Source organism: Toxorhynchites rutilus, chromosome 1, assembly GCF_029784135.1.
Source record: "Toxorhynchites rutilus septentrionalis strain SRP chromosome 1, ASM2978413v1, whole genome shotgun sequence".
NCBI lineage: Eukaryota > Metazoa > Arthropoda > Insecta > Diptera > Culicidae > Toxorhynchites > Toxorhynchites rutilus.
Genome location: NC_073744.1, coordinates 46,663,090 through 46,687,329, shown reverse-complemented (window position 1 = coordinate 46,687,329; position 24,240 = coordinate 46,663,090). Strand labels below are relative to the sequence as shown.

General features: G+C 39.9%; 1 protein-coding gene across 9 annotated transcripts; it reads right to left on the bottom strand.

Annotated features, from left to right (window-relative positions):
* Positions 1 to 7,450: 7,450 nt before the first annotated feature.
* On the bottom strand, positions 7,451 to 22,190 carry LOC129778682 (nucleolysin TIAR). Of its 9 annotated transcripts, none has more exons than XM_055785772.1 (5): positions 22,046 to 22,190; positions 20,216 to 21,146; positions 7,838 to 8,379; positions 7,677 to 7,770; positions 7,451 to 7,614 (listed from the first exon to the last, which is right to left on the bottom strand). In XM_055785772.1, exons 2-5 carry the CDS (start codon positions 20,766 to 20,768, stop codon positions 7,451 to 7,453), a joined length of 1,353 nt encoding a protein of 450 aa, XP_055641747.1. In that variant the 5' UTR covers positions 20,769 to 21,146; positions 22,046 to 22,190. The 9 variants fall into 9 exon arrangements, with proteins under 9 accessions (XP_055641747.1, XP_055641731.1, XP_055641726.1 ...); XM_055785756.1 differs by having other exon boundaries at positions 20,216 to 21,167; positions 21,718 to 22,180; XM_055785751.1 differs by having other exon boundaries at positions 21,718 to 22,180.
* Between the last annotated feature and the right edge of the window lie 2,050 nt (positions 22,191 to 24,240).

Below are 24,240 nucleotides of genomic sequence, written 5' to 3'. Positions count from 1 at the left end.
GTTACTTATTGACCCAAAAACTTGTTTTGATAGCTTAAAGATGAAGGGTGATCATATTACAGATTTTTGAGATTTCAACAGTTTGCTTGAAAGTCCATCTCTGTCAAGATTGTCCAGCAGTTAATGCTTGTTATCGGCTGATAGCATCATAAATATCGTGCTCGTCCTGACCAACCCCAGTTTTTATTTTGCTACAGTGCCTCAGAATACATTCTCAAAATATGCGCGAAGCAAGCATAATGCAGAGCTTGAACTAACGGCCAGAAGCAAAGCAGAAGCGAAATATTGAATACAGGGTTTTTTCAATAAGAGCGCTACAGAAGTTTTTTTTTTAAATAAAACAAAAACGGTTTCGGATATCAATGAAATTGTTTGTTCATGTGAAAGTACATTTGATGCCATTATGTATGGAACTCGATTTTGCATTGCCACCACGGGCACGCTTGCAGAAGTCCAGACACTGAACCCAATTTTCGACGGTTTTCAAGCATAAATCGGTCGATACTGCTACAATTTCACGTTCGATATGCGTACGAAGTTCATAAATCGTCGTTGGCTTGTTGGCATAGACCATAGACTTGACGTAACCCCACAGTCAAACGGCGTCAAATCGCACGACCGAGGCGGCCAATTGACTGTGCCATTTCGTGAGATAACACGCTCACCAAACTTGGTTTTCAATAAATCGATTGTTAAATTCGCTGTGAGCCTTGTGGCGCCGTCCTGTTGAAACCACATATTGTCCAAGTCCATATCATCCAATTCGGGCCAAAAATATTCGGTTATCATTAAGCGTTAGCGATTCCCATTCACAGTAACGTGGTGGTCTTGATCATCACGGAAGAAGTACGGCCCAATGACGCCGCCGGACTATGAACCGCACCAAACCATATTTTTTCGGAATGCAATGGTGAGTCATGGAGTACGTGTGGATTGCTGCCTGACCAATACGGCATATTCAGCCAGCAATGAGGCTCATCGCTGAAAATTGGTTTTTCGATTAAAATCCGGATCATTTTCAAGTTGTCGCTCAGCCCAATTTACGAACATACGACGCTTCTGATGGTCAAGCGGCTTCAGTTCTTGCGTCAATTTGATCTTGTAAGGATGTAGGCCAAGATCAAAAGCAAAATTCGCCACAACGACGTGCCCAACGTTTAAGAACGACGTGTGAGAGACTGATTTGAGTCTTCCTCAATTGATGCGCTAGCAGCAGCAATATTCTCGACACTACGAACACTTATTTGTCTCACTGGCACGGGAACATTTTGTACTATGCCTGTGGATTCAAATTTTTCCATTTCTTTCCACAGACGCTCAATTGTTGATCTGGCAGGACGATTCTGACGACCATAAATTGGACGTAGCGCTCTTAAAGTTGAGCCCATTGACTCCGAATTTCGGTAGTAAATTTTTATAATCTCGACTCGTTGTTGGATCGAATATCTATACCAAGGCGCGTAGAAGTATATCCTAAGGTGGGCCAACTTGCTAAAACCACTCTTCAGCCATCTTGGAAGTCTACTGTACTTTATTTGTAAACAAAACACAATACGCTTGTGCCCAAGCTCGCTCGTGATCAGTCTGTCTCTTTCACACTTCAAGGGAAAATTCCCCTCTGCTTTCTTCCGTACTGTTTTCATATACCGCTCCCCTAACCAACTTAGTGACGAAACGGCCTCACCTAGTACCATAGACCCGTCTTGATCTATACATTATGTAAGGGCAAACCTTACTGAAGAGAAATGTGAAGAGAACGGGGAAAATATGGCGTCGTTTGCTGTCCCTATCGGTCTACTTTTGTAGCGTCCCTATTGAAAAACCCTTAGAACGTATTCACCTGAAGTAGAACTGCATCCAACTTTAGTGATTTCTCACCAGTGAGAAATTCACAAGCGTTTACATATGCTGAATTTATTCAAGTTATATATACCTCGAATAAGTGTATCATATTTATTCTCACCCGTTTACACCCTTAGAAAAATCCTCGGTCGAAAACTACTAAATACATTTGGTAATGCAAAATTAGTAGAATGTACAAATTTTTTGTACAAATTGTCAACAAACCCGCATCCCTACCAGAGATTAGTATATTTTACTCGATAACATTAGTAAGCTTGGATATTGTCATATCTGAAAATTGGTGAGAAAAGCGCGTATTAACCATTTTCATTGTTCCTATAAGGCAATACGGAGGTATAATAAGTATATAATTCTGATACGTGCATTTTCGGCGAGAAAATGTAGCCGATATTGGGCTTCCGAATCATTGTTCTGCTTGACATATGTGTTTATTAGTACGGTCGAAAATGACTATAGATTGGTAGTATTTACCAAAAAAATTGTTATATTTACTAATTATTTCTCTCAGTGCACCTATTTTCACGTGAATAAATCCATCTATAGCTATAGATCTCCCTAATGTAAACCCGCCATAAGACAAATGAGGTCGCGCTGCGTCTAGCACGAGAAGAATCTTCGCTGTGCATTCTGAGTGCAGTACTTGAATTGGCAATCGTCTTTTCTTTCCGCGAGAACAAGAATGAAGCATAAATCAATCATCTTCAGTTGCTTCTACAAAACTACCCATCGGCTTTTTTCAGAACCACCAAAACTTTCGACGGAATTATTTTGAAAATTTCGATGTATTCTTAGAATACTATTCTAAAATAATTATTTTATTATTATTATTATTAAATCGTTTATTTTTACAGGCTCAGTTACATAAGTTTAAAGGAGCCAAACTATTCTAAAATAATATCCCAAGTAATAAAATTAGGATTGATGTTAATTTTTTTTTCGCAGGAAGAAGCTGGTGTGAATTTTGAAATACGTTCGAATTTCTTGGTGATGATGATGTTTTGAATTGTAGATGATGTATGGAACTGAAGGTATTTCGGATGGCCATTTGGAAAGCCTCGGCCTGGATGACTGATAAATCGTGTATTATTTCATTTGACTTTTATCCGATGGATAATTGAATTTTCATGAATTCAAGCATTGTTTCCAAGTTGAAAGTAGCGTCAAACTGCAGCGCATTTCAAGCTGGACGTGTGAAAAATAATGTGAAAATTCATTCCGCAGCGGTGCTGTTGACACTACCGCCTCAATACAACCGATTCGGTTCGGATTTTTTGCTACCATTTTGCGTGTCCATTGGGCCGATGTTTTTGGGAACGTTTGAAATGTACTTTTGCTAGGAGATACAAGGAAACTCTGAACTTGTTGAGTATCCAAGTATTTATCAAGTACAGTGTTTCAATGTGCCTCTAGACAGCGAGCAACCAAGAGTATATGTGAGTTCTGAGAGTATGAGAGTAGTGCTATCTGCTTAAATTTGTGTTTTATTGATTCGCAAAGCGTTCGCGACCTTCACTCAGTGAAAACATCAATTCATCGGTCCTTGCCAATGCTATCAAATGTTTGTAGTAAACAATTTTGTTCTTAAATCTCTGTAATATTTGTTCTCGCCGGCAATAATTTCCTACGTTAACAATGCCGTCGTGTCTTGGATACTGCCCCTCCCTATTTTTTTTATTTTTTTGTGGCATATTAACGAGTGTTTGTGGCCTCTATGCAAAAACGGTTGAGTACCGCTGCTCTAGGAGATGTCCCAAGCAAATTTGACAAAATTGCTAGAAAATTACCAGAGTTGCAGTTGCCGATGAAAATCCAAGAATTGGATGCAAATGACACACTTCATGCGAAATTCGTTCGGCGCAGAAATTTTCTTTACGTTCTACGTAGCATTATGTCTTGCGATCGTTTTTCTTAATTTTTATTGATTTTTATATGATTTTTAAAATAACTATAATTGATTTTCTTGTTTTTGTTTTGTTTATATCACACAGTACTCTTCCCTATTTTAAACCTTTTCAGTGTCGATCTCTATTCTCATGTTTACGCTCGGACATGGCATTTTAATATCCTTCCAGGCCTAAACACAGACACGATGTCGCTCGTTGTGGTTACTTCCTTTCTCACTCACACGCTAGGATTCTTTGACTTTATTTTCGGTCGGTCCTAGTGTTTTTTTTTCGATTTCGCTTAATGCTATGGTCGTTCTTCAGGGTGCCGTTGTAATCATTCTGGTTGTCTTTTAAATTCATTTCGTCTTATTACTGCAGTTGCCTTCGATTTTTCTTTTTAAAATAAAAGAAAAACTCCACATCGGCTTTATGCAGTTTTTTTTTCTTCTTTTGCTCGCCTCAATTCAACGCTTGCGTGCTTCATTCTTGCTTTTTGTCGTTCCCCTTTTTTCATCTTAGTTTACATTAAATTCTAATTATTAACTATTTTAATTGATGCTTACCTTCTAAGATTAATATTTTCTCAATTTTTCATCTAGTTCTTAAATTAACGCATTTTCACACCTCTTTCGTGCAAATTATAAATTATTCCACTGTCCGATTCGCTTCCATGAAATTGATAAAAATGGTATGTTTGCAGTTTGTGTCCATTCAGTAATGAGTAGTGACTTTTGACGGGAGGTGTGTAAACGTCATAAAAACAATAATGCTGGCTCGTGACGGTTCTCTTTCACATCACCAGCCCAACAGTTAATCTACAGCAGGATTGCTCCATCTTCACATTATATTACCTTGATTTCTAACTTATCAGCTTTAGCTTTGTTTCTTTTTAATTTATGTCAACTTCTGTTCGTATGTGCTTAAATAGAAATTTATGTTGCGTAGTTCATCCGTACATCAATCGCCGTATGTTTACCATTCAAAAACATTTAAACAGTATATTAAACTTTCCCCTGGTTTTACACTGTCGCCTCAAGAGCACATTTCTTGTAGGCATCCACACATAATTCCATTACATCCATCCGATATCACACACATAAAACAAAGAGCACTCATCATATCAATCTACACACTAGTACCAGAGTTGGCTTCTTGTTTCCTAGTCCAATTTCAGAGGATCCATCTCACAGCAGTTGTCATTCCAAAGTACTGTCCACATACCGACATCCATTTAACACTTATTCATAGGAGGAAAATAAATCACGTTTGTTTTTTATACGCACGTTTTGTCTTGCCATCATGCAAATAAATAAAAACAAAAAAAAAACAGTTTGTTGCGCTTGCGGGGATAAACCCCAAGATTTCTAACGACCTCAAAAAAATTCGAAATGCGAAGGAATGGCGTTTTTGGGTGATTCCAACTTGAGAATTAGGGTAACAAAATCAAACGAAAAAGAAAAACAGCAAGGCTGCAATTGACTATTTAGACTTCTTTGTAAGTTGTAATTCAGTAGAATATGAAGTGTCTTCGCAAATTAATGCAACAACGAAATAAACCCGAGTGCAGATTCGAACGATAATTGATTTTGTCTACTTGTGCTGAGATATGAGTTGTTATCCTTTTAATCTGGTTTATTTATGGAATGAAATATACGCTGTTTTAAAAACATATTTCAACACTAAACGAACTCAACTGAACTCTGAGAGTAGTACGACTTAAAACGCTCAATATGCGCGTTTGTTGTGTGCTATAGCATAATGCGATTGTACCTTTTCCTTTCTCTATATCAACGTTTCATTCCGAGCTTCTAGCTGCACAACAAATTAGTTTCCGAGTCTCTGTGGTCAACATCTCAACTAGCATACTGCAGCGTAAGACCAGCTAACAGGAAGAAGCATATGTATGCTTGAAATAACAGTGCAAAACGCGAATTTCAGTTCTTTCGGTTACAATTTGCAATCAACCAAGCTACGCGAGGGACTTTTATGTACACGGCTCTTCGTTGATTTTCACCGATATGTACAGTCGTACTTAGGTGCGTTGTTCAGTTTTTGACATAATAGCTTTTGTGTCGTTTTTCGAACGAATCGAATACATCAACATATTGGCAGATGTATTATTCGTCCTCCTTTATTTAGCATTCATCCGATAAAGTTTGACACACGTGTAAAGCTTACACACCTGTATCGATTGCTCTAGTATATATATATTACAGTACCCAATACATTCTTCTCGCATACTCCAGCATAAATAAAAACGAAAAGAATCTAACAAAAACATCCATTTTTTCGATTATTGCTACAGATTTCGGCAACTTCTCCTCACACTATTGTTTGTTTCCTAGGTAAACTTGGCATTTTCTCTCTGAATCCCCGTACAAATTGGGAAAATGATGCGAACAAACGAAACTTGCAAAACACGATGTGCTCTACGTCTGTCAAAAATTTTAACAAGTGATAATCCACTTTCAACTATGAGCAGATCAACAAAAAGTTCGAATGAATAAAAAAAAATACATTTAACGTGAACCTCCGGCGAGCAGCTGGATGTTTTGATAAAATAGTGAACCAAAACATTCTATGCATTCGCTTCCACAGTTTTTTCAACTGAACGCCTTTCATCTTTCTTGTTTTATGATCTGGCAAACGTCGGCGTGACTGTTGTTACTTGTTGCTGAGTTTGTTGAAGTTGCTGTTGTTGCTGTGGTCGTACTTTCTGTTGTCCCTTCTACCCCGGTACTGATACTGGTGTTATTATCCATACCAATAGCACCAATGGCACTGTCTCCATTTCCCAGCATCATCTTCTTTCGGACGGGATCATCCTCTTCACCGCCATTCTCCCGCCGAATTTCCCCATTCAAGCTTTCTTTCTCATTGTCCATTTTGTGTTTGAGATGGTTGTGATCAATACTGCGACTATTTCCGCTGTTACCGTTACTATTTGGAACTTTGATACCAGCGTTGCCTGAGCTGTTGCTGATGTTGTTGTTACTGTTGCTATTTCTAATGTTAAGATTATTGTTGATGATAGCAGCGACAGCGGCTGCAATACTGTTACTGCTACTACTATCATTATTACTACCATTGCTTTGAGGAACCACAATTCCGTTAACCGTTGCGGAAGAGGAAGGAGTTAGCACCGTCGTGGCCGCTGTTGATGCAAGTGTGGCAACAGTGGCCATTGCACCAACAACGGCGGTGATCGTTCGCACCGGCAACTGACAGCTGGTGTGGGTAGCATTGGAAGAAGTTGAGCTGGACGATGGTGCTAGAATAGAGTTCACGATGGTTGCGGTTGGCTGGTGATGGTATAGTTTAGCAGCGGCAGCGGCAGCTGCCATTTGCGATATGGGTGTTACGGAGTTGGCCAGGGACGTCGCTATCAAATGATGCGTCGGGGTAACAAAGGGATGATGGTGTTGATGAAGGGCTGCCGGATGCTGCTGATGATGAGCTGCTAGAATGATTGCGTTATTGGTGTTTGTCATAATTGATGGCGCGGAAATAAAACTGTTGTTTATATTGGCGGCGGCAGCGACAGTCAGTGGATTTGCCGCTGCGGCCGCAACTGCTGCTGCTGTCGGATTGGTAATTAGATTGAAATGGGCGGCCGATTGGTGGTTGGATGGAGCTGTTGCTGCCGTTGCTCCTACTACTTTGTTGACAATGCTGTTGTTGGGACAGTTTTTCAATATTTCTCATTGCGTCTGAAACTGTGGCATTGTTGCATACATCATCGGTTGCTGGTTGGAGGCAGCAGCAACGGCGGCTGCTGCTGCTGCGGCTGCCCCATTCGAGGAAACTCCTGGTACAGTTTGCATGCCCCATCCGGCAGCGAGGTTCGGCTGCATCATACGGTATCCTGAAACAGCAACAACTTTTAGTTGGAGATACTACTGGTGCCAATATAATAGGTAAACTTACCGGCAGTTCCTGCTTGCTGCGGGCTGGCTGCAGCATATGCATATGGATACGCATAACTTTGCTGCATGTACTGTGCTTGCATCTGTGGATAACCCTATAATGAACAGAAACAAAAAAAAATAAAAACATGCTTCATGGAATGCTATCAAACGCAAACATACCGGGTACCAATAACCCATCTGTCCATAAGCCGAATAAGGATACTGAGCTCCAGCGGCGGCGGCTGCTGCCGCTGCCTGGGAGAGCTGCTGATTTGCACCATGTTGTTGAGCTGCCGCGGCTGCAGCAGCCGCTGCTGCGGCGGCCGCCGCATTCTGAGATTGCAGCGGGTTACCACCTATGCTGTTCATCCCAATGCCTACCATTCCTGCCGCGACTGCAGCTGCATTGATACCATTGCTCGCCATTTCTCCGCCGTTTTCTTTGCCCCAATAGCACTTAACTGGATGGCCTTGTACCTCGCTGTTATGAGTGCCCTCGATTGCTCGGGCTGCCGCTTCCTTCGATGTGAACTTGATGAATGCGTAACCCTTGTCTTTAAATACCCGCACGTCATGAATTTGCCCGAATTGGCCGAAATGACTCTTGATAAGGTTGTCAGAAATGGTGTTGGGCGGAAAGCCACCACAGTAAACCGTAGTATTCGTCGGACCAGTATTGTTGTAGATTTCCTCGAAGCCAGGTGTTTTGCCACACTTGATTCCTACAGAATAGAAAGTTAGTGTTGGAATGTTAGATTTGTATATTACATGTGGGCGTTAATAGTTCTGGTATTGACGTTTTCTAAACTAACATTAACTTCTCCTAACCTACAAAATCATACACATGAGGAGAAGAGTAACAAGAATATATATTTTTTTCAAAATGAGGCACAAAAAGTTTTGAATGTTTACGCAATACACTCAACGCGGATCAAAACCCCGATGAGAAGTATTCAGCTTAACGTCTATGGAAAGGTTAGTGTACATCATTTGCAACTCACGAAGCCAATTAGAAGATTGTTCGAATGAGGATTTTGGGATCAATCTCACGAACTAAGTTCCCTAGTAAGTGAACGTACTATGAAGACGTGTCCTCGGATTTGTGGGAATCATTTTTGAATCAACTCCTATCTTATAGCGAATTCGTTTTTAAAACTGAGTCAGTGCCACACTGACTCTGTAATAAAAAAAGTTTTCAGTTTCACGAATGCGGTGGTTTGTTGGTGTGCGTTATATAGTCTGATTTGTTTATATTTGCGACGACAAATGTACAGTGTCGACGTCTGGTGGCGATATTAGTGCTTGGGAGGTAAATTATTCTCTATCAGATAAGAAGGGCCAAGTGCAGTGTAAAAATATAAAAATTTGAATGACATTTTTTACTTCATATTGTTTGATTACCTAACACATGTAGTCCTGACACTCACTTAACCATTTGTCGATGCATTTCCTGTTTGTTCCACAAATAATTACTATTATAATATAAAATCATCGTTAGACACAGTTTTCGTTCAATGTTTCTGCTATATCGAAAAAAAAACCTCTTATTTCATAACATAAAATAAATATTCGATACGTTAAGGTAAATTTTCATTCATAATTTTGATTTTGAGAGCATGTTTATTCCTCCTGAATATCCATAATAATTTTCGCCTCCCAATGAAAACACACGGAGCTTAATGCCGTCTACACGAATATACTCTTCAAAATCAGAATCCGAATCGGATTACGATTCCAATAATACAAAAGCAAGAGCAGTAGCTTTTCCATTTTCATAGTCTTCATTTCTAGATTTTCCAAAACAATACTCGGAACTTGACAGTTCAGTATAGTTGTATTGGTGAACCCGAGTGCCAACCCGTGAAGCATCTCAGTGCGAAACTAGCAGCTTTCGGGGCGAACTAGTGCGACACTGAGTGCGCAACTGAGTGAATAAAAAAACGTTTTGACAGCAGTTAGTGCAGCACTGGGGTTGAAACTGAACAAAAACGAATTCGCTATTAGAAACCCCGTGGTGTCAACCCAAATACAAGCAACCTTCGTGCGAATCGGATGCCTCAACTCAGGTGGGATCTTTTGTCACAAGCAAACCAAAAAGAACGTACGCTTCTTTTTTCCATGTTATGGGAGCAATAGCGTTTGATCCGGAGCGAGCTTGGTGTCAGCTTCAATTAACTCATTAGTGCCCAGCGTATGAAATTTAATACGCAAAACTACCCGTTTTTGAAAAACTGTTTTTGATGAAACTAAAGTGTGAAGCGCATTTTAAATGATACCACATGACAATTTAAGAGCTTTTTTTGTGTCAGTGTCATTTTATCATTTTTTTTGTTCTGTAGTGTATTGAAGCTTGCAAAATTCGAGTTTAATGGAGTCGCAAAAGTAATTGCTGAAATCTGTGACACAACACTGATATCTAGCAAAAAATATCCGAAGAAAATTATGATACCGCAAAAAAATCTATGTTTACTTTTGAGCGTATGAAATTTCATACGCTGTAGAGATGTGCCATCCGCTCATGAGCTGTTCCGAAGAATCGACTCTTTGAAGTGAGTTGACGCGGAACAGCTCGCAAAAAAAATCAAACAGCTCTTCAGCTCACTTTGATGATGATGAAGGAGAGAAAAGAGCTGTAGAATTGAAGAGAGTGTGTGAGCTGTAAGATTCAAATGAACTGACCGTCTCTCGCTCTTCGTGTTAAGACATCAGTTTAGTTTCATTTGTCCCTCGTCTTTTCAACTGTTATATTCGCGTTGACGGCGTTGAGCTTTGTTTACCAGTTTAGGGGGCGCCAAAAATAATAATTGGCTCTCAGGCAGAATGAACACGTTTTTAAAATTCAAATTATTAATGAAAATTAACTTCTGTGTATCAAATGAGTATTCTATTTCAATGAAAAACACTTTGTTTGCAGGCGGTGCAAAAATCTCATAAGATGTTTTTTTTTTGAAGAAAACTTTCTATTGTAATGTAAAGCCTCAGTAAAAATGTCGGAAATGTTGTACTCGCCGAGTCTGTTGTAAATAATAGTCTGGAATACGTGTTTCAAGTAATTAATAATATGGTGTGAAAAATTTCATTTGAATTTTAACATTTTCAAACTGGCTTCGTGGCTATCGAGTTTGGGACCCAAATTGAAAGTCGGCACTGACAACTGAGCTGAAGAGCTGTTCATAAAGAACAGCTCATTTAGATGAGCTGATATGATCAGAGCTGTTCATCATGATGAGCTGATTTGCACACCTCTAATACGCTGTGCAACTACGGTATATTTTTTTCTCAATAGGATATATCAGCTTCCCGATAATCCGGAAGAGCTGTACAATTATCTGGTTGATTTGGACAAAGACGCTTTCGAAAATCTAGTGTCAACAAATGATATTGTCTTTGTCATCGTGCCCCCAAGCGGTGGAGACAGCGATGTGGATGCTGGATATAGTGACTCGGAGGACGGCTCTTCCGGTTTTGGCAAACAAGTGAATGTCGTGAGCAACATTGAACGAGGCCAATCACAAGAATGCTCCTCGGGCAGCAGCAAGAAGCGGAGAGCCAGAAACTGGGAAAAAATGACCTTAAATTCGGATGAGTGACATAAATCCAGCAAGGATCGAGTTCATGCATATCAAGCCCAAACAGTCGAAGTCATCGGAAGTTAGGTTTTACGGAATAAATCATTCCATTAATACGAATCCAACTGGTACCCAACGAAGGTGTGCGTATTGCAACCGACGTACGGCGTATATTTGCTTGAAATGTGATGTGGGTTTGCACCCTTCGGAGTACTTTTTCCGGTGCCATACTCAGTGATACTAAATCCGATACACTGTAGAACGGCATAACTGTACTATGTCCAATGCAATCCCTATGTACCGTGGGACAATTATGTGTAGAACGGCAGTACACGAAAGCGCTAATAATCCATGAAAATGGTTGTTGAAGTTGAATTTTATGAAATAGAACCGTTTTGTTCGATATTCAAATGATTTCCATTTTTGATACTGTATCGGCTCAGCGTATGAAATTTCATACGTCAGATATATCAACTTCCAAAGAACTCCAAACCAAAATATTGCGTGATTTTTCGGGTTTCAAAAAACTCAAACTTTGACGTCTGCAACACTAATAAATGAAGTTCGAATGAGCTAATATTTTGCATAGGGTATATTATCGTGCAAACGTTTGTGACAGTGATGTTCGTGATCAGGCCCATAATTTCTCTTTGAGGTAAATCGTAAAAAAGCATAAAATAATTCCATAATTTTAACGCCTTATGGTAGTATTAGCAACTAGAGACTTGGGGCTTTTCAACGAACCCAAACTCGTATTGATTATATGTGATTTTCACGAAGAAAAATCAATTTGTATTTACTAGTTGCGTAAAAACACACTAAATCGGACAAACCAAGATCATTTACTCTATACAATATAAAATATATCACAATAACGTCAAATGTTTTTGTCATGCGAAACTAATGTCAATAATTATAACATCAAATTGTATTCGAATACCCGTCACATTTTTTGATAGCAAAACTTCAAATTGAATATGACGTCTGTAATTGACACCTCTTTTGAACCACTTCTAAACTGTGCTGCAGTACAGTTAAAAAACAGTCCAGTTAACGAACGACTACTGTTTATCATGGTTCACGCACATGCCACGCAATTTTCATAGTTCGATTCGTGAACAAAGCGAACAATAGAAAGTCAGTTTGCTCAATGGACAAACATTTGGTAGCATTGAAAAACGCCGATAACTAAATGTTTTCACTGGCCGACAATGACCAGTTTGGCCCCGATTATTGAAATTAAGCTTCATAAGCTAATCGAATACTTTTCAGCAGTTTGTTATTCGGTACGATTAATCGCCCCAATTAATCGATTAATCGATTGATCGTCACATACTCCCCTAAACTCGTAAACGAAGCTCAATTCGCGTTTACGGTATTGAGTTTCGTTTACGAATTTAGGGGAGCGTCAAAGATAATGATTGATTTTCAGAATAAAACTGCATCGGCCATATGTTTTTTTTCTCTGGGTTTGGATTAGGATTGGGCGATCTCGAATCGATTCTTAGAAGATCGATCTTTTCCATTCCGATTTCCGATTTTTTGGATCTATCTTTCGTACTCGAGAAAATCGAGATAATCGATTTTTTTGCTTTCGATCTTTTCGATCTTTTTGTATATTTGTTTTTCAGTATATATCGATGTTTTATCTTACCAAAGGCCACCAAACATTTTTTCAAACATAATGTCAACATTTGGATCACTTCTTCTACGATTTACTTCTGTAAAAATGCTTACAGAGACTGAACTAGCGGCAGCTACTGAGGGGGTGAACTGTAACCGGTTGCGGATAGGATCACTGAATCTGATGTTGACATCAATTACAGGCGAAAGGTTGTTTTCTAGAACTGGTGCCAACATCAAGAATCGGCTTCGACTGAATGACAGATGTATGGCACGATTGGCTTTTATGAGATCATTGTCGGCTGAATGCTGGGCGATTGTTCAATTTCTAAGAATGCTATTTTCAATTACTTTATTTAATAAAAACGACTACCTGACGGCACAAGGTGAATGTCCTGTGGCTGTGGTCTTCATGCTGAGAAACAAAACAAAATGCTTTTGATGTTTGAATAGAAAAATGAATTTTGTATTCCCTGTTTAAAGAAAAGACGGTATTCATATAGAATACAAAGATAAATCGAAAAAAAGTTTTCAATTTTTCAAAAATCGATTCGGCCAAGATCGATTCAGCAAAGATCGATGCTTTGGTACCGATTTAATCAGTGGATCGATCCCAACGCCGTTTGGGAAAGCGATTCGATAAGATCGATCTTTTTATAAAGATCGCCCAATCCTAGTTTGGATCGATTAATCGACGTAAACTATTCGTTCGCTTCGATTATTGCTTGTGCAGTATTCGTTCGATTAATAATCGAATTCTGTAGGAAGTATCCGATTAATCGATTAATCGAACGATTATCGGGGATCACTAGCCGCATCCAGAGGAATGGCAATATGTGACTTTGCCCGCTGAAATATTCGAAAGCACATCTGAAGATACCCAAGGTAAATCACTGAGAGATACCAGGGGGGCAAGATTTGCTAGAAAGGGAGTTTTTCGCCGCAAGAAACAGTGGCGAAGAATGCAATTGCAATGCAATGCACTAGACGGAAGCATCCCAAAGAGGTCAATCCTGATGGAGACATGAAGAAAAAATGGATTTTCTGTATAAAAGAAGCTGCAGCCAGATGTTGTAAAAAACCTTATAAGTGGAGTTAAGCGTAAGGTGTGAGCATGCGGTTATGGTATTGAAGTTAAATGAAATAAATATGCAAAAAGCTTACTAATGGGTTATATTTTATTGTCTGAGAGTTTGAAAACTAGGTGATTTTCTACAGCGTTTTATCCGTGATGCATCTTGATGTGGGACACCCTTTATCCTTTTATGAACCGTTTAAAATATACAATCCATAGCTACCCAAATTCAAGAGTTCTTCTTCTCCGTTTTGAAAGTCCAGTTGCTGCTCGCGTAATATGACCAATTCACGTTGGTAACGTCCATCGACACAAGAGTTTTGTTCAAATATATCATTCCTATGCCTTCTTTAAAAACTGCAAGTTGATCTCTGATGCTTGAGAACGTCTCAAGAACATTGACGTCACGTAAGCTTCAGCCTCAACTTTTTGACTGTCATAAAACATTCTTCTCAATCAACCGTGTTTTTTTCCAACAGTGCGGAGTGATTTGTGACACATAACTGTTTTCAGGCATCACAGGATCGCAGCTTTGATTTTCTAAGAAGAAAAAAATGTACGGGGTTGTATCTAGGACACGACTGCATATTTTCGACCGCAGTTCTCGAGCCGCGAAAGCTAATTCACCTCTAGTATCTGAAATGACGATTTTCCCAGGCTTCTCAGTTTACAAGTACGCTTTAGGGAAACATTCCGGTTTGCACAACGCCAAGCGAGTACAAAAGTACTCAACACCAAAAATTACTGAAAAACTTACAGAGAGTCAAACTAGGAAAATACACCTTTTTTATTACTGTAACAATCAAAATTATAACTTTCCCTGAAATTCCCTGACATTGTTTGAATTCCCTGATTTTCAAGGTTTTTCGGGGTAGTCGATACCCTGGAAGATTTGAAAATAAATATATCAAGAAATATCTGAGCAGGGTCATCGCAAACTTGTAATCGTATGTCGTCTGGGGGCTTCTTCCGGTTCGTTTTATTGAATTTCATCCGAAATTCGGAATAAATTTCTTTTGAGTTCAAGTTTAGACGAACATTGACAAAGTTAAAATTTTAAGCTGATATTTATTTACAACGAGCTGATAAGCTTATATATTATCCCGACAATCAATGCACTCTACACCTAAACTTGCTTTAGCAGAAAAGATGTTTTTTATTGTGTTACAGCGACAAATGCACCAAAAAGCATCTTGGTGCCGCGTCGTGTGCTGTTTTATGAGTTTAAAATGTAAAATGAACAGCCTTCACATTTTCTCAGACTGAATGTGAGCTTGGAATTGTACCCAAAAAAATTAAAACGATGCCAAACTGAGATTGAAAATAGAATCCAAATGATGCCAAACTGGGGTTGTGAGGCTGTTCTACATAACCATTCTAACAACACAACCACTGGCGTCATCATACAAATGCACGATGATATTACACCACATTATAAAATGGAATTGGATCTCAAAAGTATACACGGAAAGCGTTTTCTGAGAGTAAAACGGAGAGTGTAAACAACTGTATTTTAACGTGAAACCTTTGATGTGTGTGTGGGATTGGAAGAGTGTCTCTTATTTTTCAACGATATAACCTATGTACTACATACAAACTCACCTCTTCACTCGAGTAAATGCTGTACCATAGCACAATGGTCCGGGAAGTGCATCTAAGTGGAAATTAGCATCTAGAGCTTGACAGTTATTCTCTGGACAAAAATTGTCTTCGACAAAGTTGTTACAGCGCTCATTTTTATGTTGTCAAAAATAGGGTTACACAAAGTTGTTACATATGATAGGGCGCTTATTTTCATGTGACCAAAATTTTTCGATGAAATAAAAACTTTCATATCTTTTAACTATATATAAAGCTAGAGCAAAAAACCGTTGTTTTCATGATGGTTTTTGTCTAGAGAATAAAGATCCTCCATAAAGTTGTTTATAGCGCTTTCTATCTAAGTTGCATTAGGGTCACCATGAAAAAAATGTTTTTTTGCTCTAACTTTTATATTTCAACCTCTATATCAAAATTCTTTATCACCCAAAAACTCATGATTTCAGTTTTAGTTTACTCAAATACAAAAAATAACATAGTTTTAGAAATCCCACATTATGTAGAGTCGAGTATGTTCTTTCAAATGCCGTCAACGAACATTTTTTATGTTTGCCCCAAAACGAATGACAATCGAATGAAGAGACCGTATTTTTTGGGTCTTTTTTTTTTTAACTTTGAGTAGAGTTGCGATATTGACAAGTTCTCTATCGCAAAATGTTTGTATTAGTAAGCTCTAAAAGTCTTCTGAAGACAGTTTGTATTTATAATTTACACTCTATCATATGCAACAACTTTGTCGAAGACAGTTTTTGTCTAGAGAATAATTGTCGAGCTCTAGATGCTAATTTCCACTCAAATGCACCTCCTGGACCATTATGCAGTGTATGTACAGTCTTTATGGTTTCCCCGGATAGGTCTTTTGATGATATGTTACAAGTATTGGGTTGGGGAAAAAGAAATGTCGTAAATTGTCAATATTTGGCAACATATCTTGTGTTGTACTCATCGCATCGGGTCATAATATACGGCTATTCAAAGACGACAATCTGTGCTACAAGTGTCGTTTTGACAGTGTTGTGATTGTCCTTTTCAGTCTCAAGTTATAGCGCGTCAAAGATGGAGTTACGTTTTTACTACCTGCGAGGTAAAACTGCAACGAAGGCGGCCGAAAAAAAAATCGTGTAGTTTATGGACCCGATACTGTACTGGTACGCCAATCGTCGTGGAAACCGATAAAATCTTTGAAATCATCCAAGTAGACCAGCATGTGAGCACTCGCTCGATTGTCCAGGAACTAGGTATAGATCATAAAACCGTTTGGAACCATCTGCAGAAGATTGGATTCCAAAAAAAGCTGGATATATGGGTGTCACGCGAGTTGACGCAAAAAAAATCTTTTAGACCGAATCAACGCCTGCGATGCACTGCTGAAACGGAACGAACTCGACCCATTTTTGAAGAAGATGGTGACTGGTAAAGAAAAGTGGATCACGTACGACAACCTAAAGCGAAAAAAGTCGTGGTCGAAGCGCGGTGAGCCCGTCCAAACCATCGCCAACCCGGATTGACGGCCAGGAAGGTTTTGCTGTGTGTTTGGTGGAATTGGAAGGGAATCATCCACTATGAGCTGCTCAACTATGGCCAGATCCTCAACTCGGTTCTCTACTGTGAGCAGCTTGACCGTTTGAAGCAGGCGATTGACCAGAAGCGGCCAGAAATGATCAATAGGAATGGTGTTGTTTTCCACCAGAACAACGCTCGGCCTCACACATCTTTGATGACCCGCCAGAAGCTACGGTAGCTCGGATGGGATGTCCTATTGCACCCACCGTATAGTCCGGACCTTCTTCTTCTTCAACGGCACTAACGTTCCTAGAGGAACTTCGCCGTCTCAACGTAGTATTACTTGCGTCATTTTTATTAGTACTTAGTTGAGATTTCTATGCCAAATAATACGCCTTGAATGTATTCTGAGTGGCAAGCTCTAGAATACGCGTGATCACAGTGCAAGTCGGAGGAAATTTCTTTGACGAAAAATTCCCCCGACCAGAACGGGAATCGAACCCGAACACCCGGCATGTTAGTTATGACGCTAACCACTCGGCCAAGGGAGCACAAATAGTCCGGACCTGGCTCCAAGTGATTATCATCTCTTCCAGCCCATGTAAAACGCTCTTGGTGATACTAAGTTGGCCTCAAAAGAGGCTTGCGAAAACAGGCTGTCTGAGTTTTTTGCAAATATATTAGGTTGTCTGTAAAAATAAACGAATTAATAATAAAAAAAAAGTCCTGCGGTATTTCCGCGAGGTGTCGTTGTAAGCGCGTAGTTCTAGTTGTATTCATTGTATCGAGTCATACTATAGCTTGTTGGAAAGGTATTTTTGCGCGCTATAATATAGTCCTTGACAGTGTTTTGGTTAAGTCGTTCGTGAGTTATATTGTCGCAAATATGGAGCAAAATAAAGAGAAAATCCGATATATTTTACAGTACTACTATGACAAAGGCAAAAATGCATCTCAAGCTGCCAATAAAATTTGTGCAGTTTATGGACCCGATACAGTTTCCATTTCCACCGCACAACGATGGTTTCAACGTTTTCGTTCTGGTGTAGAGGTCGTCGAAGATGCTCCGGAAGGGCTGTCGTCGAAAACTGCGACAAAATCGCTGAATTAGCCGAGAAAGACCGGCATAGTAGCAGCCGTAGCATCGGCCAAGAGCTGGGGATAAGTTATCAAACCGTTATTAACCATTTGAAGAAGCTTGGATTCACAAAGAAGCTCGATGTATTGGTGCCACAAACGTTGACTCAAAAAAACATCTTTGACCGTATCGACGCATGTGAATCGCTGCTGAATCGCAACAAAATCGACCCGTTTCTGAAGCGGATGGTGACTGGCGATGAAAAGTGGGTCACTTACGACAACGTGAAGCGCAAACGGTCGTGGTCGAAGCCCTCATTAACGGCCAGGAAGATTCTGCTGTGTGTTTGGTGGGATTGTCAAGGAATAATCTATTATGAGCTGCTTCCCCATGGCCAAACGGCTTGAAGGTAGCACTCATGAAGAAGAGGCCATCTTTGATAAACAGAGGCCGCATTGTCTTCCATCAGGACAACGCCAGGCCACACACTTCTTTGCTGACGCGCCAGAAGCTCCGGGAGCTCGGATGGGAGGTTCTTTTGCATCCGCCGTATAGTTCGGACCTTGCACCAAGTGACTACCACCTGTTTTTGTCCATGGCGAACGAGCTAGGTAGTCAGAAGTTAGCCACAAAAGAGGCCTGTGAAAATTGGCTATCCGAGTTTTTTGCCAATAAGGAAGCGAGCTTCTATAACAGGGGTATTATGAAGTTGGCATCTCGTTGGGAACAAGTCATCGAACAAAACGGCGCATATTTGACTTAAAACAGATTATTGTAACTAATTTTATGAACAAATGAAAATTCAAAAAAAATACCGCAGGACTTTTTTGACAGCCTAATATATTGATAAATAACAGAAAGATGTATCGAATGTTCTCGAGAAATCTGATCGCGAAAGATTTTGCGGAGGAGGAAATGAGGTAAATTTTTTCAGGTAGAATATGTAGTAGTAATTTCAGCTTGGACAGCTTGGTTTTATTGGAAAGGTAACGAAAGAGTTCAAAGATCCCTACACACTGAAATCGCTGTATGTCAGTCTGGTTCGTCCCATTCTTGAGACGGATTCGATCAATTGGGATCCGTTTCACAGTACCGTAACCGATCGCATAGAGGCCATTCAGCAAAAATTTGTGAGATTTGCGCTTCGCAACTAGCCGTGGAACGATCCGGTCAATCTGCCGCCCTACCTAGTTACTAGGACTGAAAACATTAGAACAAAGAAGGAAGAATGCGGAAGCTGTTTTTGCCGCTAAGCTGCTGAACGCCGAACTCGACGCTCCTAACCTCCTGGCACTAGTGGACATAAACGTTCCTGGCTACGCACTTAGGACCTTCGCATTCTTTCGCCTGCCACGATGGAGACAGGACTACAGCGGGAATGAACCAATACGAGCAATCATGCGTCATTTTAATGCCGTGTTTTATCTGTTTGATTTTAACGTTCTTGTTACCTTCCAATTTGAAACCATTCCCAAATACACTCATTGGGAAAACTCTTGCGTTGTGGTCTAATGAAAACTGCATGGGATATAAATTCCAACAGCAGTATGAAGAACCGAGAAAGAACCAAGAAATTGTCCTCCACAAAATACATAGTATAAAAATATTCCTAGAAACCCTGGATGAGGCGAACAGAAGTTTTCGTAGGGGATTATTGAAGAAAATTCTAGATGCAATTATTGACGAGAAGAAGTGTGCACTATTTTTCCTGCAGGAGCCATACCGAATCATTCAAACGAGCCAATCTGCAGTTAGCCACCAATGTATTATCCACGATAATCCAGATGCTTCATGCCTTAACGTGCCATAAACCAAAATATACCGCAGTATCAACGACTACATGCGCAGTGAAATAACAAGGGCCAATTCAGAAGTCTATGTAAAAATTATAGAACTACAAAACAGCCGGTTTTTATCGTTGTGAACGTACATACTATACTTATTACAGACTATTCAGAAACATTGACTCGGGTGTCACTGTACTATACTCATTCTAAGTTGAACTAATTGAAGCTAAACAAGCCTAGATTATATGTAGAGATTAACAAACATTTGAAAAAAACCCTCAAAATATAGATCGAAACCATGATCATTTTAGCTCTTTCACTTACCCTTTGAATTCTCACGCGGCGCTGGTGGTTTCCTTGTGGACCAATTCGTTCTGATACTTCGCGAGCCGAGCCATTGGCCGTTCATCATCTGAATTGCGTTCTCCGCTTCCGCCTTCTTCACGAAGGACACAAACGCGTAGCCCTTCGATTTGAGAGTCTGTGGGTCGCGCACAATCCGACAGTTGGAGATTTCCCCGAACGGGGCGAACGCTTCGCGCAGAGTTTCGGTTTCAATTTCCGGACTGAGGTCTCCCACGAAAATGTGATGGTGCTGGCTTGTGTCCGTTTTCGGCTGATTCCCAGGGCTGGTGGCCCAGTTCACTTTGATTTCCTTCTTCAAAAACAATCGCTTGTTCATCGCGGCAAGGGCCGTCTGGGCAGATTGATGGCTGGCATATTCGATAAATGCGTACGGATCACTGCTGGCCTCTCGGATAATTTTACAACTTTTCACTGCACCCATTTGACCGAACAGGGCGCACAGTAAGTCTTCCGTAACGGACAGGTCGAGATTTCCCACATAGAGGGTTTTCGGGTAGATTTCCTCTGTCATTTTGTCTAATGTAAGCTGTGTCTCTGGCAGATGCAGAATTTATATTCTAGCAGCTTAGAAATTTTCGGCTGCCTGTTTTTTTTTTCTCGTGGTATCGTTGCCCAGCAGCACTACGAACAAGAAAAAATCACGATTGCTGCTTTGATCTCTTCCCGCAAATTGTGTCTCTTTCGCACTTTTGGTGAATATTTGATACGCAGCAGCAACTTTGGAAGATAATGAATGAAAACTTGTTTCGTTCGAAAATTGCTCCCCTTCGCTTTTTCTGGCAGTGACCACACAACAAAACGCCGACTTCCTCAGTCCATGCAGAATGGAAAGACGCTAAATTATTTTGGTACACACTGCAGTCTCACTTTTCGGCTAACATCAGAAACGCTAATGTAGAAATAATCGAAGCTGGAGATTTTTATTTTGACAAAAATCACTTTCACATACCTAGTCGCACCGAGGTAATCTCGCTACCAAAGGTAGGTAGGAACAGTGCTGCCAGTTTTAATGCGTTCGATTAAATTCGCTCCAATAAAAACCAAGATTGATAAATGAATAGCAATTCTACGACAGGTGTTATTTAGAATACATGAAGCCCAGTCAAGAACCAAGGCCCCATTATTCAATAAGATGTGATTATTTTTTATCTGTCTTTATTCCAGCTGATTAACGTAAGTTTAATCACCAGTGATTGTCTGGGTAGCGACATGAGTATGTGATTGTTTTAGCAGGCTAACACTTCATATCATGGTTCATAATGTCCACTACAAACATTCTTACGAGAAGCAACGTCAAGATATCGCCCTACGAAGAACAATGTTACTGTAATATCTCCCCTTCTGAGCAATAAAATAAAAATCAAAAATGTCATGTCAGTTCCGAATAGAACTATGGGCACTTGTATCGATCATTCGAAATAAAACTGGCAGCACTAGTGGGAACGCAGATTTTCTTTTACCGCGGGGAAAGTTTCGTCCGATGCAGACACTACCACAAATGCACACAGAACCATCCAACACTTCGCTTCGTTCCCGTGGGCCATCACACTATCACACTAGTAAATATACACACACATTCTACCGTCGATATCTCGCGACATTGTAGTTCAGAAGAAAAAGAAAGAAAACCTCTTTTCTCGTTTTCACGGAGGGCACACACTTGGGAGCACCGGTCAAAAATTTTGTCCCGCTGGCTGTCCGGAAGTTGCAAGCACATACGAAACGCGAATTCGATGATCTTCCGCAAGGCTACTGATTCACTGCGCTTCTTCTTCTTCGTAGCCTTACCGTGCCGTTTGCTGTTACTTTGGGGTTTTGCTTCCTTCGCTTTGCTGCTGCTGCTTGGGGATTCTTGGTTGACGATCGGTTGCATTCAATCTTCAGCTTCGCGACAACAGCGTTCACCATTGAGCACAATTGCGAATGTTGGTAGCTCTGGAGATGTCAAGGTTTGTTAAAATGCGAATGTGAAGTACGGAAGCTACAGACAACTTAAACAGCTGCGATAATTTTTATTCGAGAGTGATGCATGCAATCAATGATCTTGTTTCATATAATATTTTTAAGTAAAAAAATAGTGGTTCATTTTGAAAACGTATTTATTTCTACCAAATATGTTTCTTCAATATCGATGGTTCGACGGTTTTTAAATATAGCTCTATAAGTATTTACGGACGCTTGGTTTTATCTTCGCGAAGCATACGTACTTCTGGAACTATTGAAAAACTTAAATTTTCGGACTATTGTGATCAACAATCTCTCTCCTACTTTAAGAAAACAATAAATTCGCTTTATTAACTTAATGACAGTACACAAAAACCATTCCGGCCATGCACCAACACTATTCCCGTCGTATTACATGCAGTCGATGAAACGAACAATATCGAACGAAATCTCAACTCACAAGCGTACAGCCCTCTGGCGAGCTGGCGATCCCATTTCCATGTACGAAACGAGCAATCGATTAGCCATAATCTAACACAGCGCATCGATACAACAGCGGTCCGATTTGCATCACACAGTTTACAATTGCTTCGAAAGCAAGCTATTAAAATCCCAAAAATCTGTATATAAGCGGGTCCCACCCAGCAAACATTAAGTCGTATGAATAGCTATAATTGGAGGCGATATACATACAACCAAGACACATTTGTATGATATATGAAGCAGATAACTAGCATATACACACAAAAGTGGAGGCGATATACGTATATGCCATATTTTGTATGCATATAAAGCCGTATATAACGATATGCGATGCTTTTTGGACTGATATGCGAATTGATACGACAACGTTACCACTCAATCCATCGATGACATGGAAAATCGTGTTTTTGCATTTTATGCGATTTTAGATATATATGATCGATATTTTGATTGATATTTTATGCGATTGTGATTTGATACGAAATTATATGTGACTTATCATGTGCAAAGTTATACGATTTAATGTTTGCTGGGCAGTTCGGAAATCCACTCAGGACACCTCGTTTGATGTTTGTAGAGTGAACATTGTTTGCTGACGAGCGTCGAATGAGAATGAACTGTCTCACTCAAGACAAGTGGAGAAGGAGTTTGGATTAAGTTTGTCCACAAGGGTCCTTCTCAGGGCTAGAGACGAATGAACTGTAGAAGTTTATAGTCTCTATAATCAAATACGGACGGACGGAAATTCATAATTTACAGTGGATATTTTCAAAGAGGAATCGATTCCTATACCGGAGATTTTGTTGGACAGCTGGTTTGTACACCAACGTTATCGAACACTTCGAGGATCCGTGCGGAAGCCTCTATGTAATCTGGAATTTCAGAAACATTGTTTTCATGGCTTATTCTCTTAGTACCAGCCAATTATCCATATTTGTGAATCTAAAACAGTGCGGTGAGATTTTATCAAGTGAATATTTTGAACGTTAATAACTCTTTGCTGGTCGGGGGTCTTCGTAGCCACTTGGTTACGCTTACCAAGCGATCGATCGTGAGTTCAAACTCAGGGCCCTCAATTGACCATCTTTGTGTTGTTATAGAATAACTACGTCCACGCAACCATCATCAGCGATGGAAATCGATCCACGGTGGAACAAAGATCGATTCATCCATACAACTGCTCTGCTCTGCAAGAAATATCGGGCTGCTGTTCTATAAATAACTCAACAATGATCAATATCAACTGTCTCCGCTGTCCGGTCTGCTGAACAATGGAAGAACAGAAAGAATACCCTTACGCCTAAATGGCTACTACTGTGTAATTTACCATAATGTAATGGAACAAAAAACTTAACGCCTAAATGGCTACTACTAACTACTGTGTAATTCACAATTTATAGATACTTAAACATATGTACATGTACACGATTAAACCCGGCTCTGTTACAGCTAAATGCTAATGAGCCTAATAAATAAATGGGATAAAAAAAAACTCTTTGCTGGTAGAGGGTTGTGGTATAACAAATGTTTCATTCGAAAGATGAACGGCCTAAGAG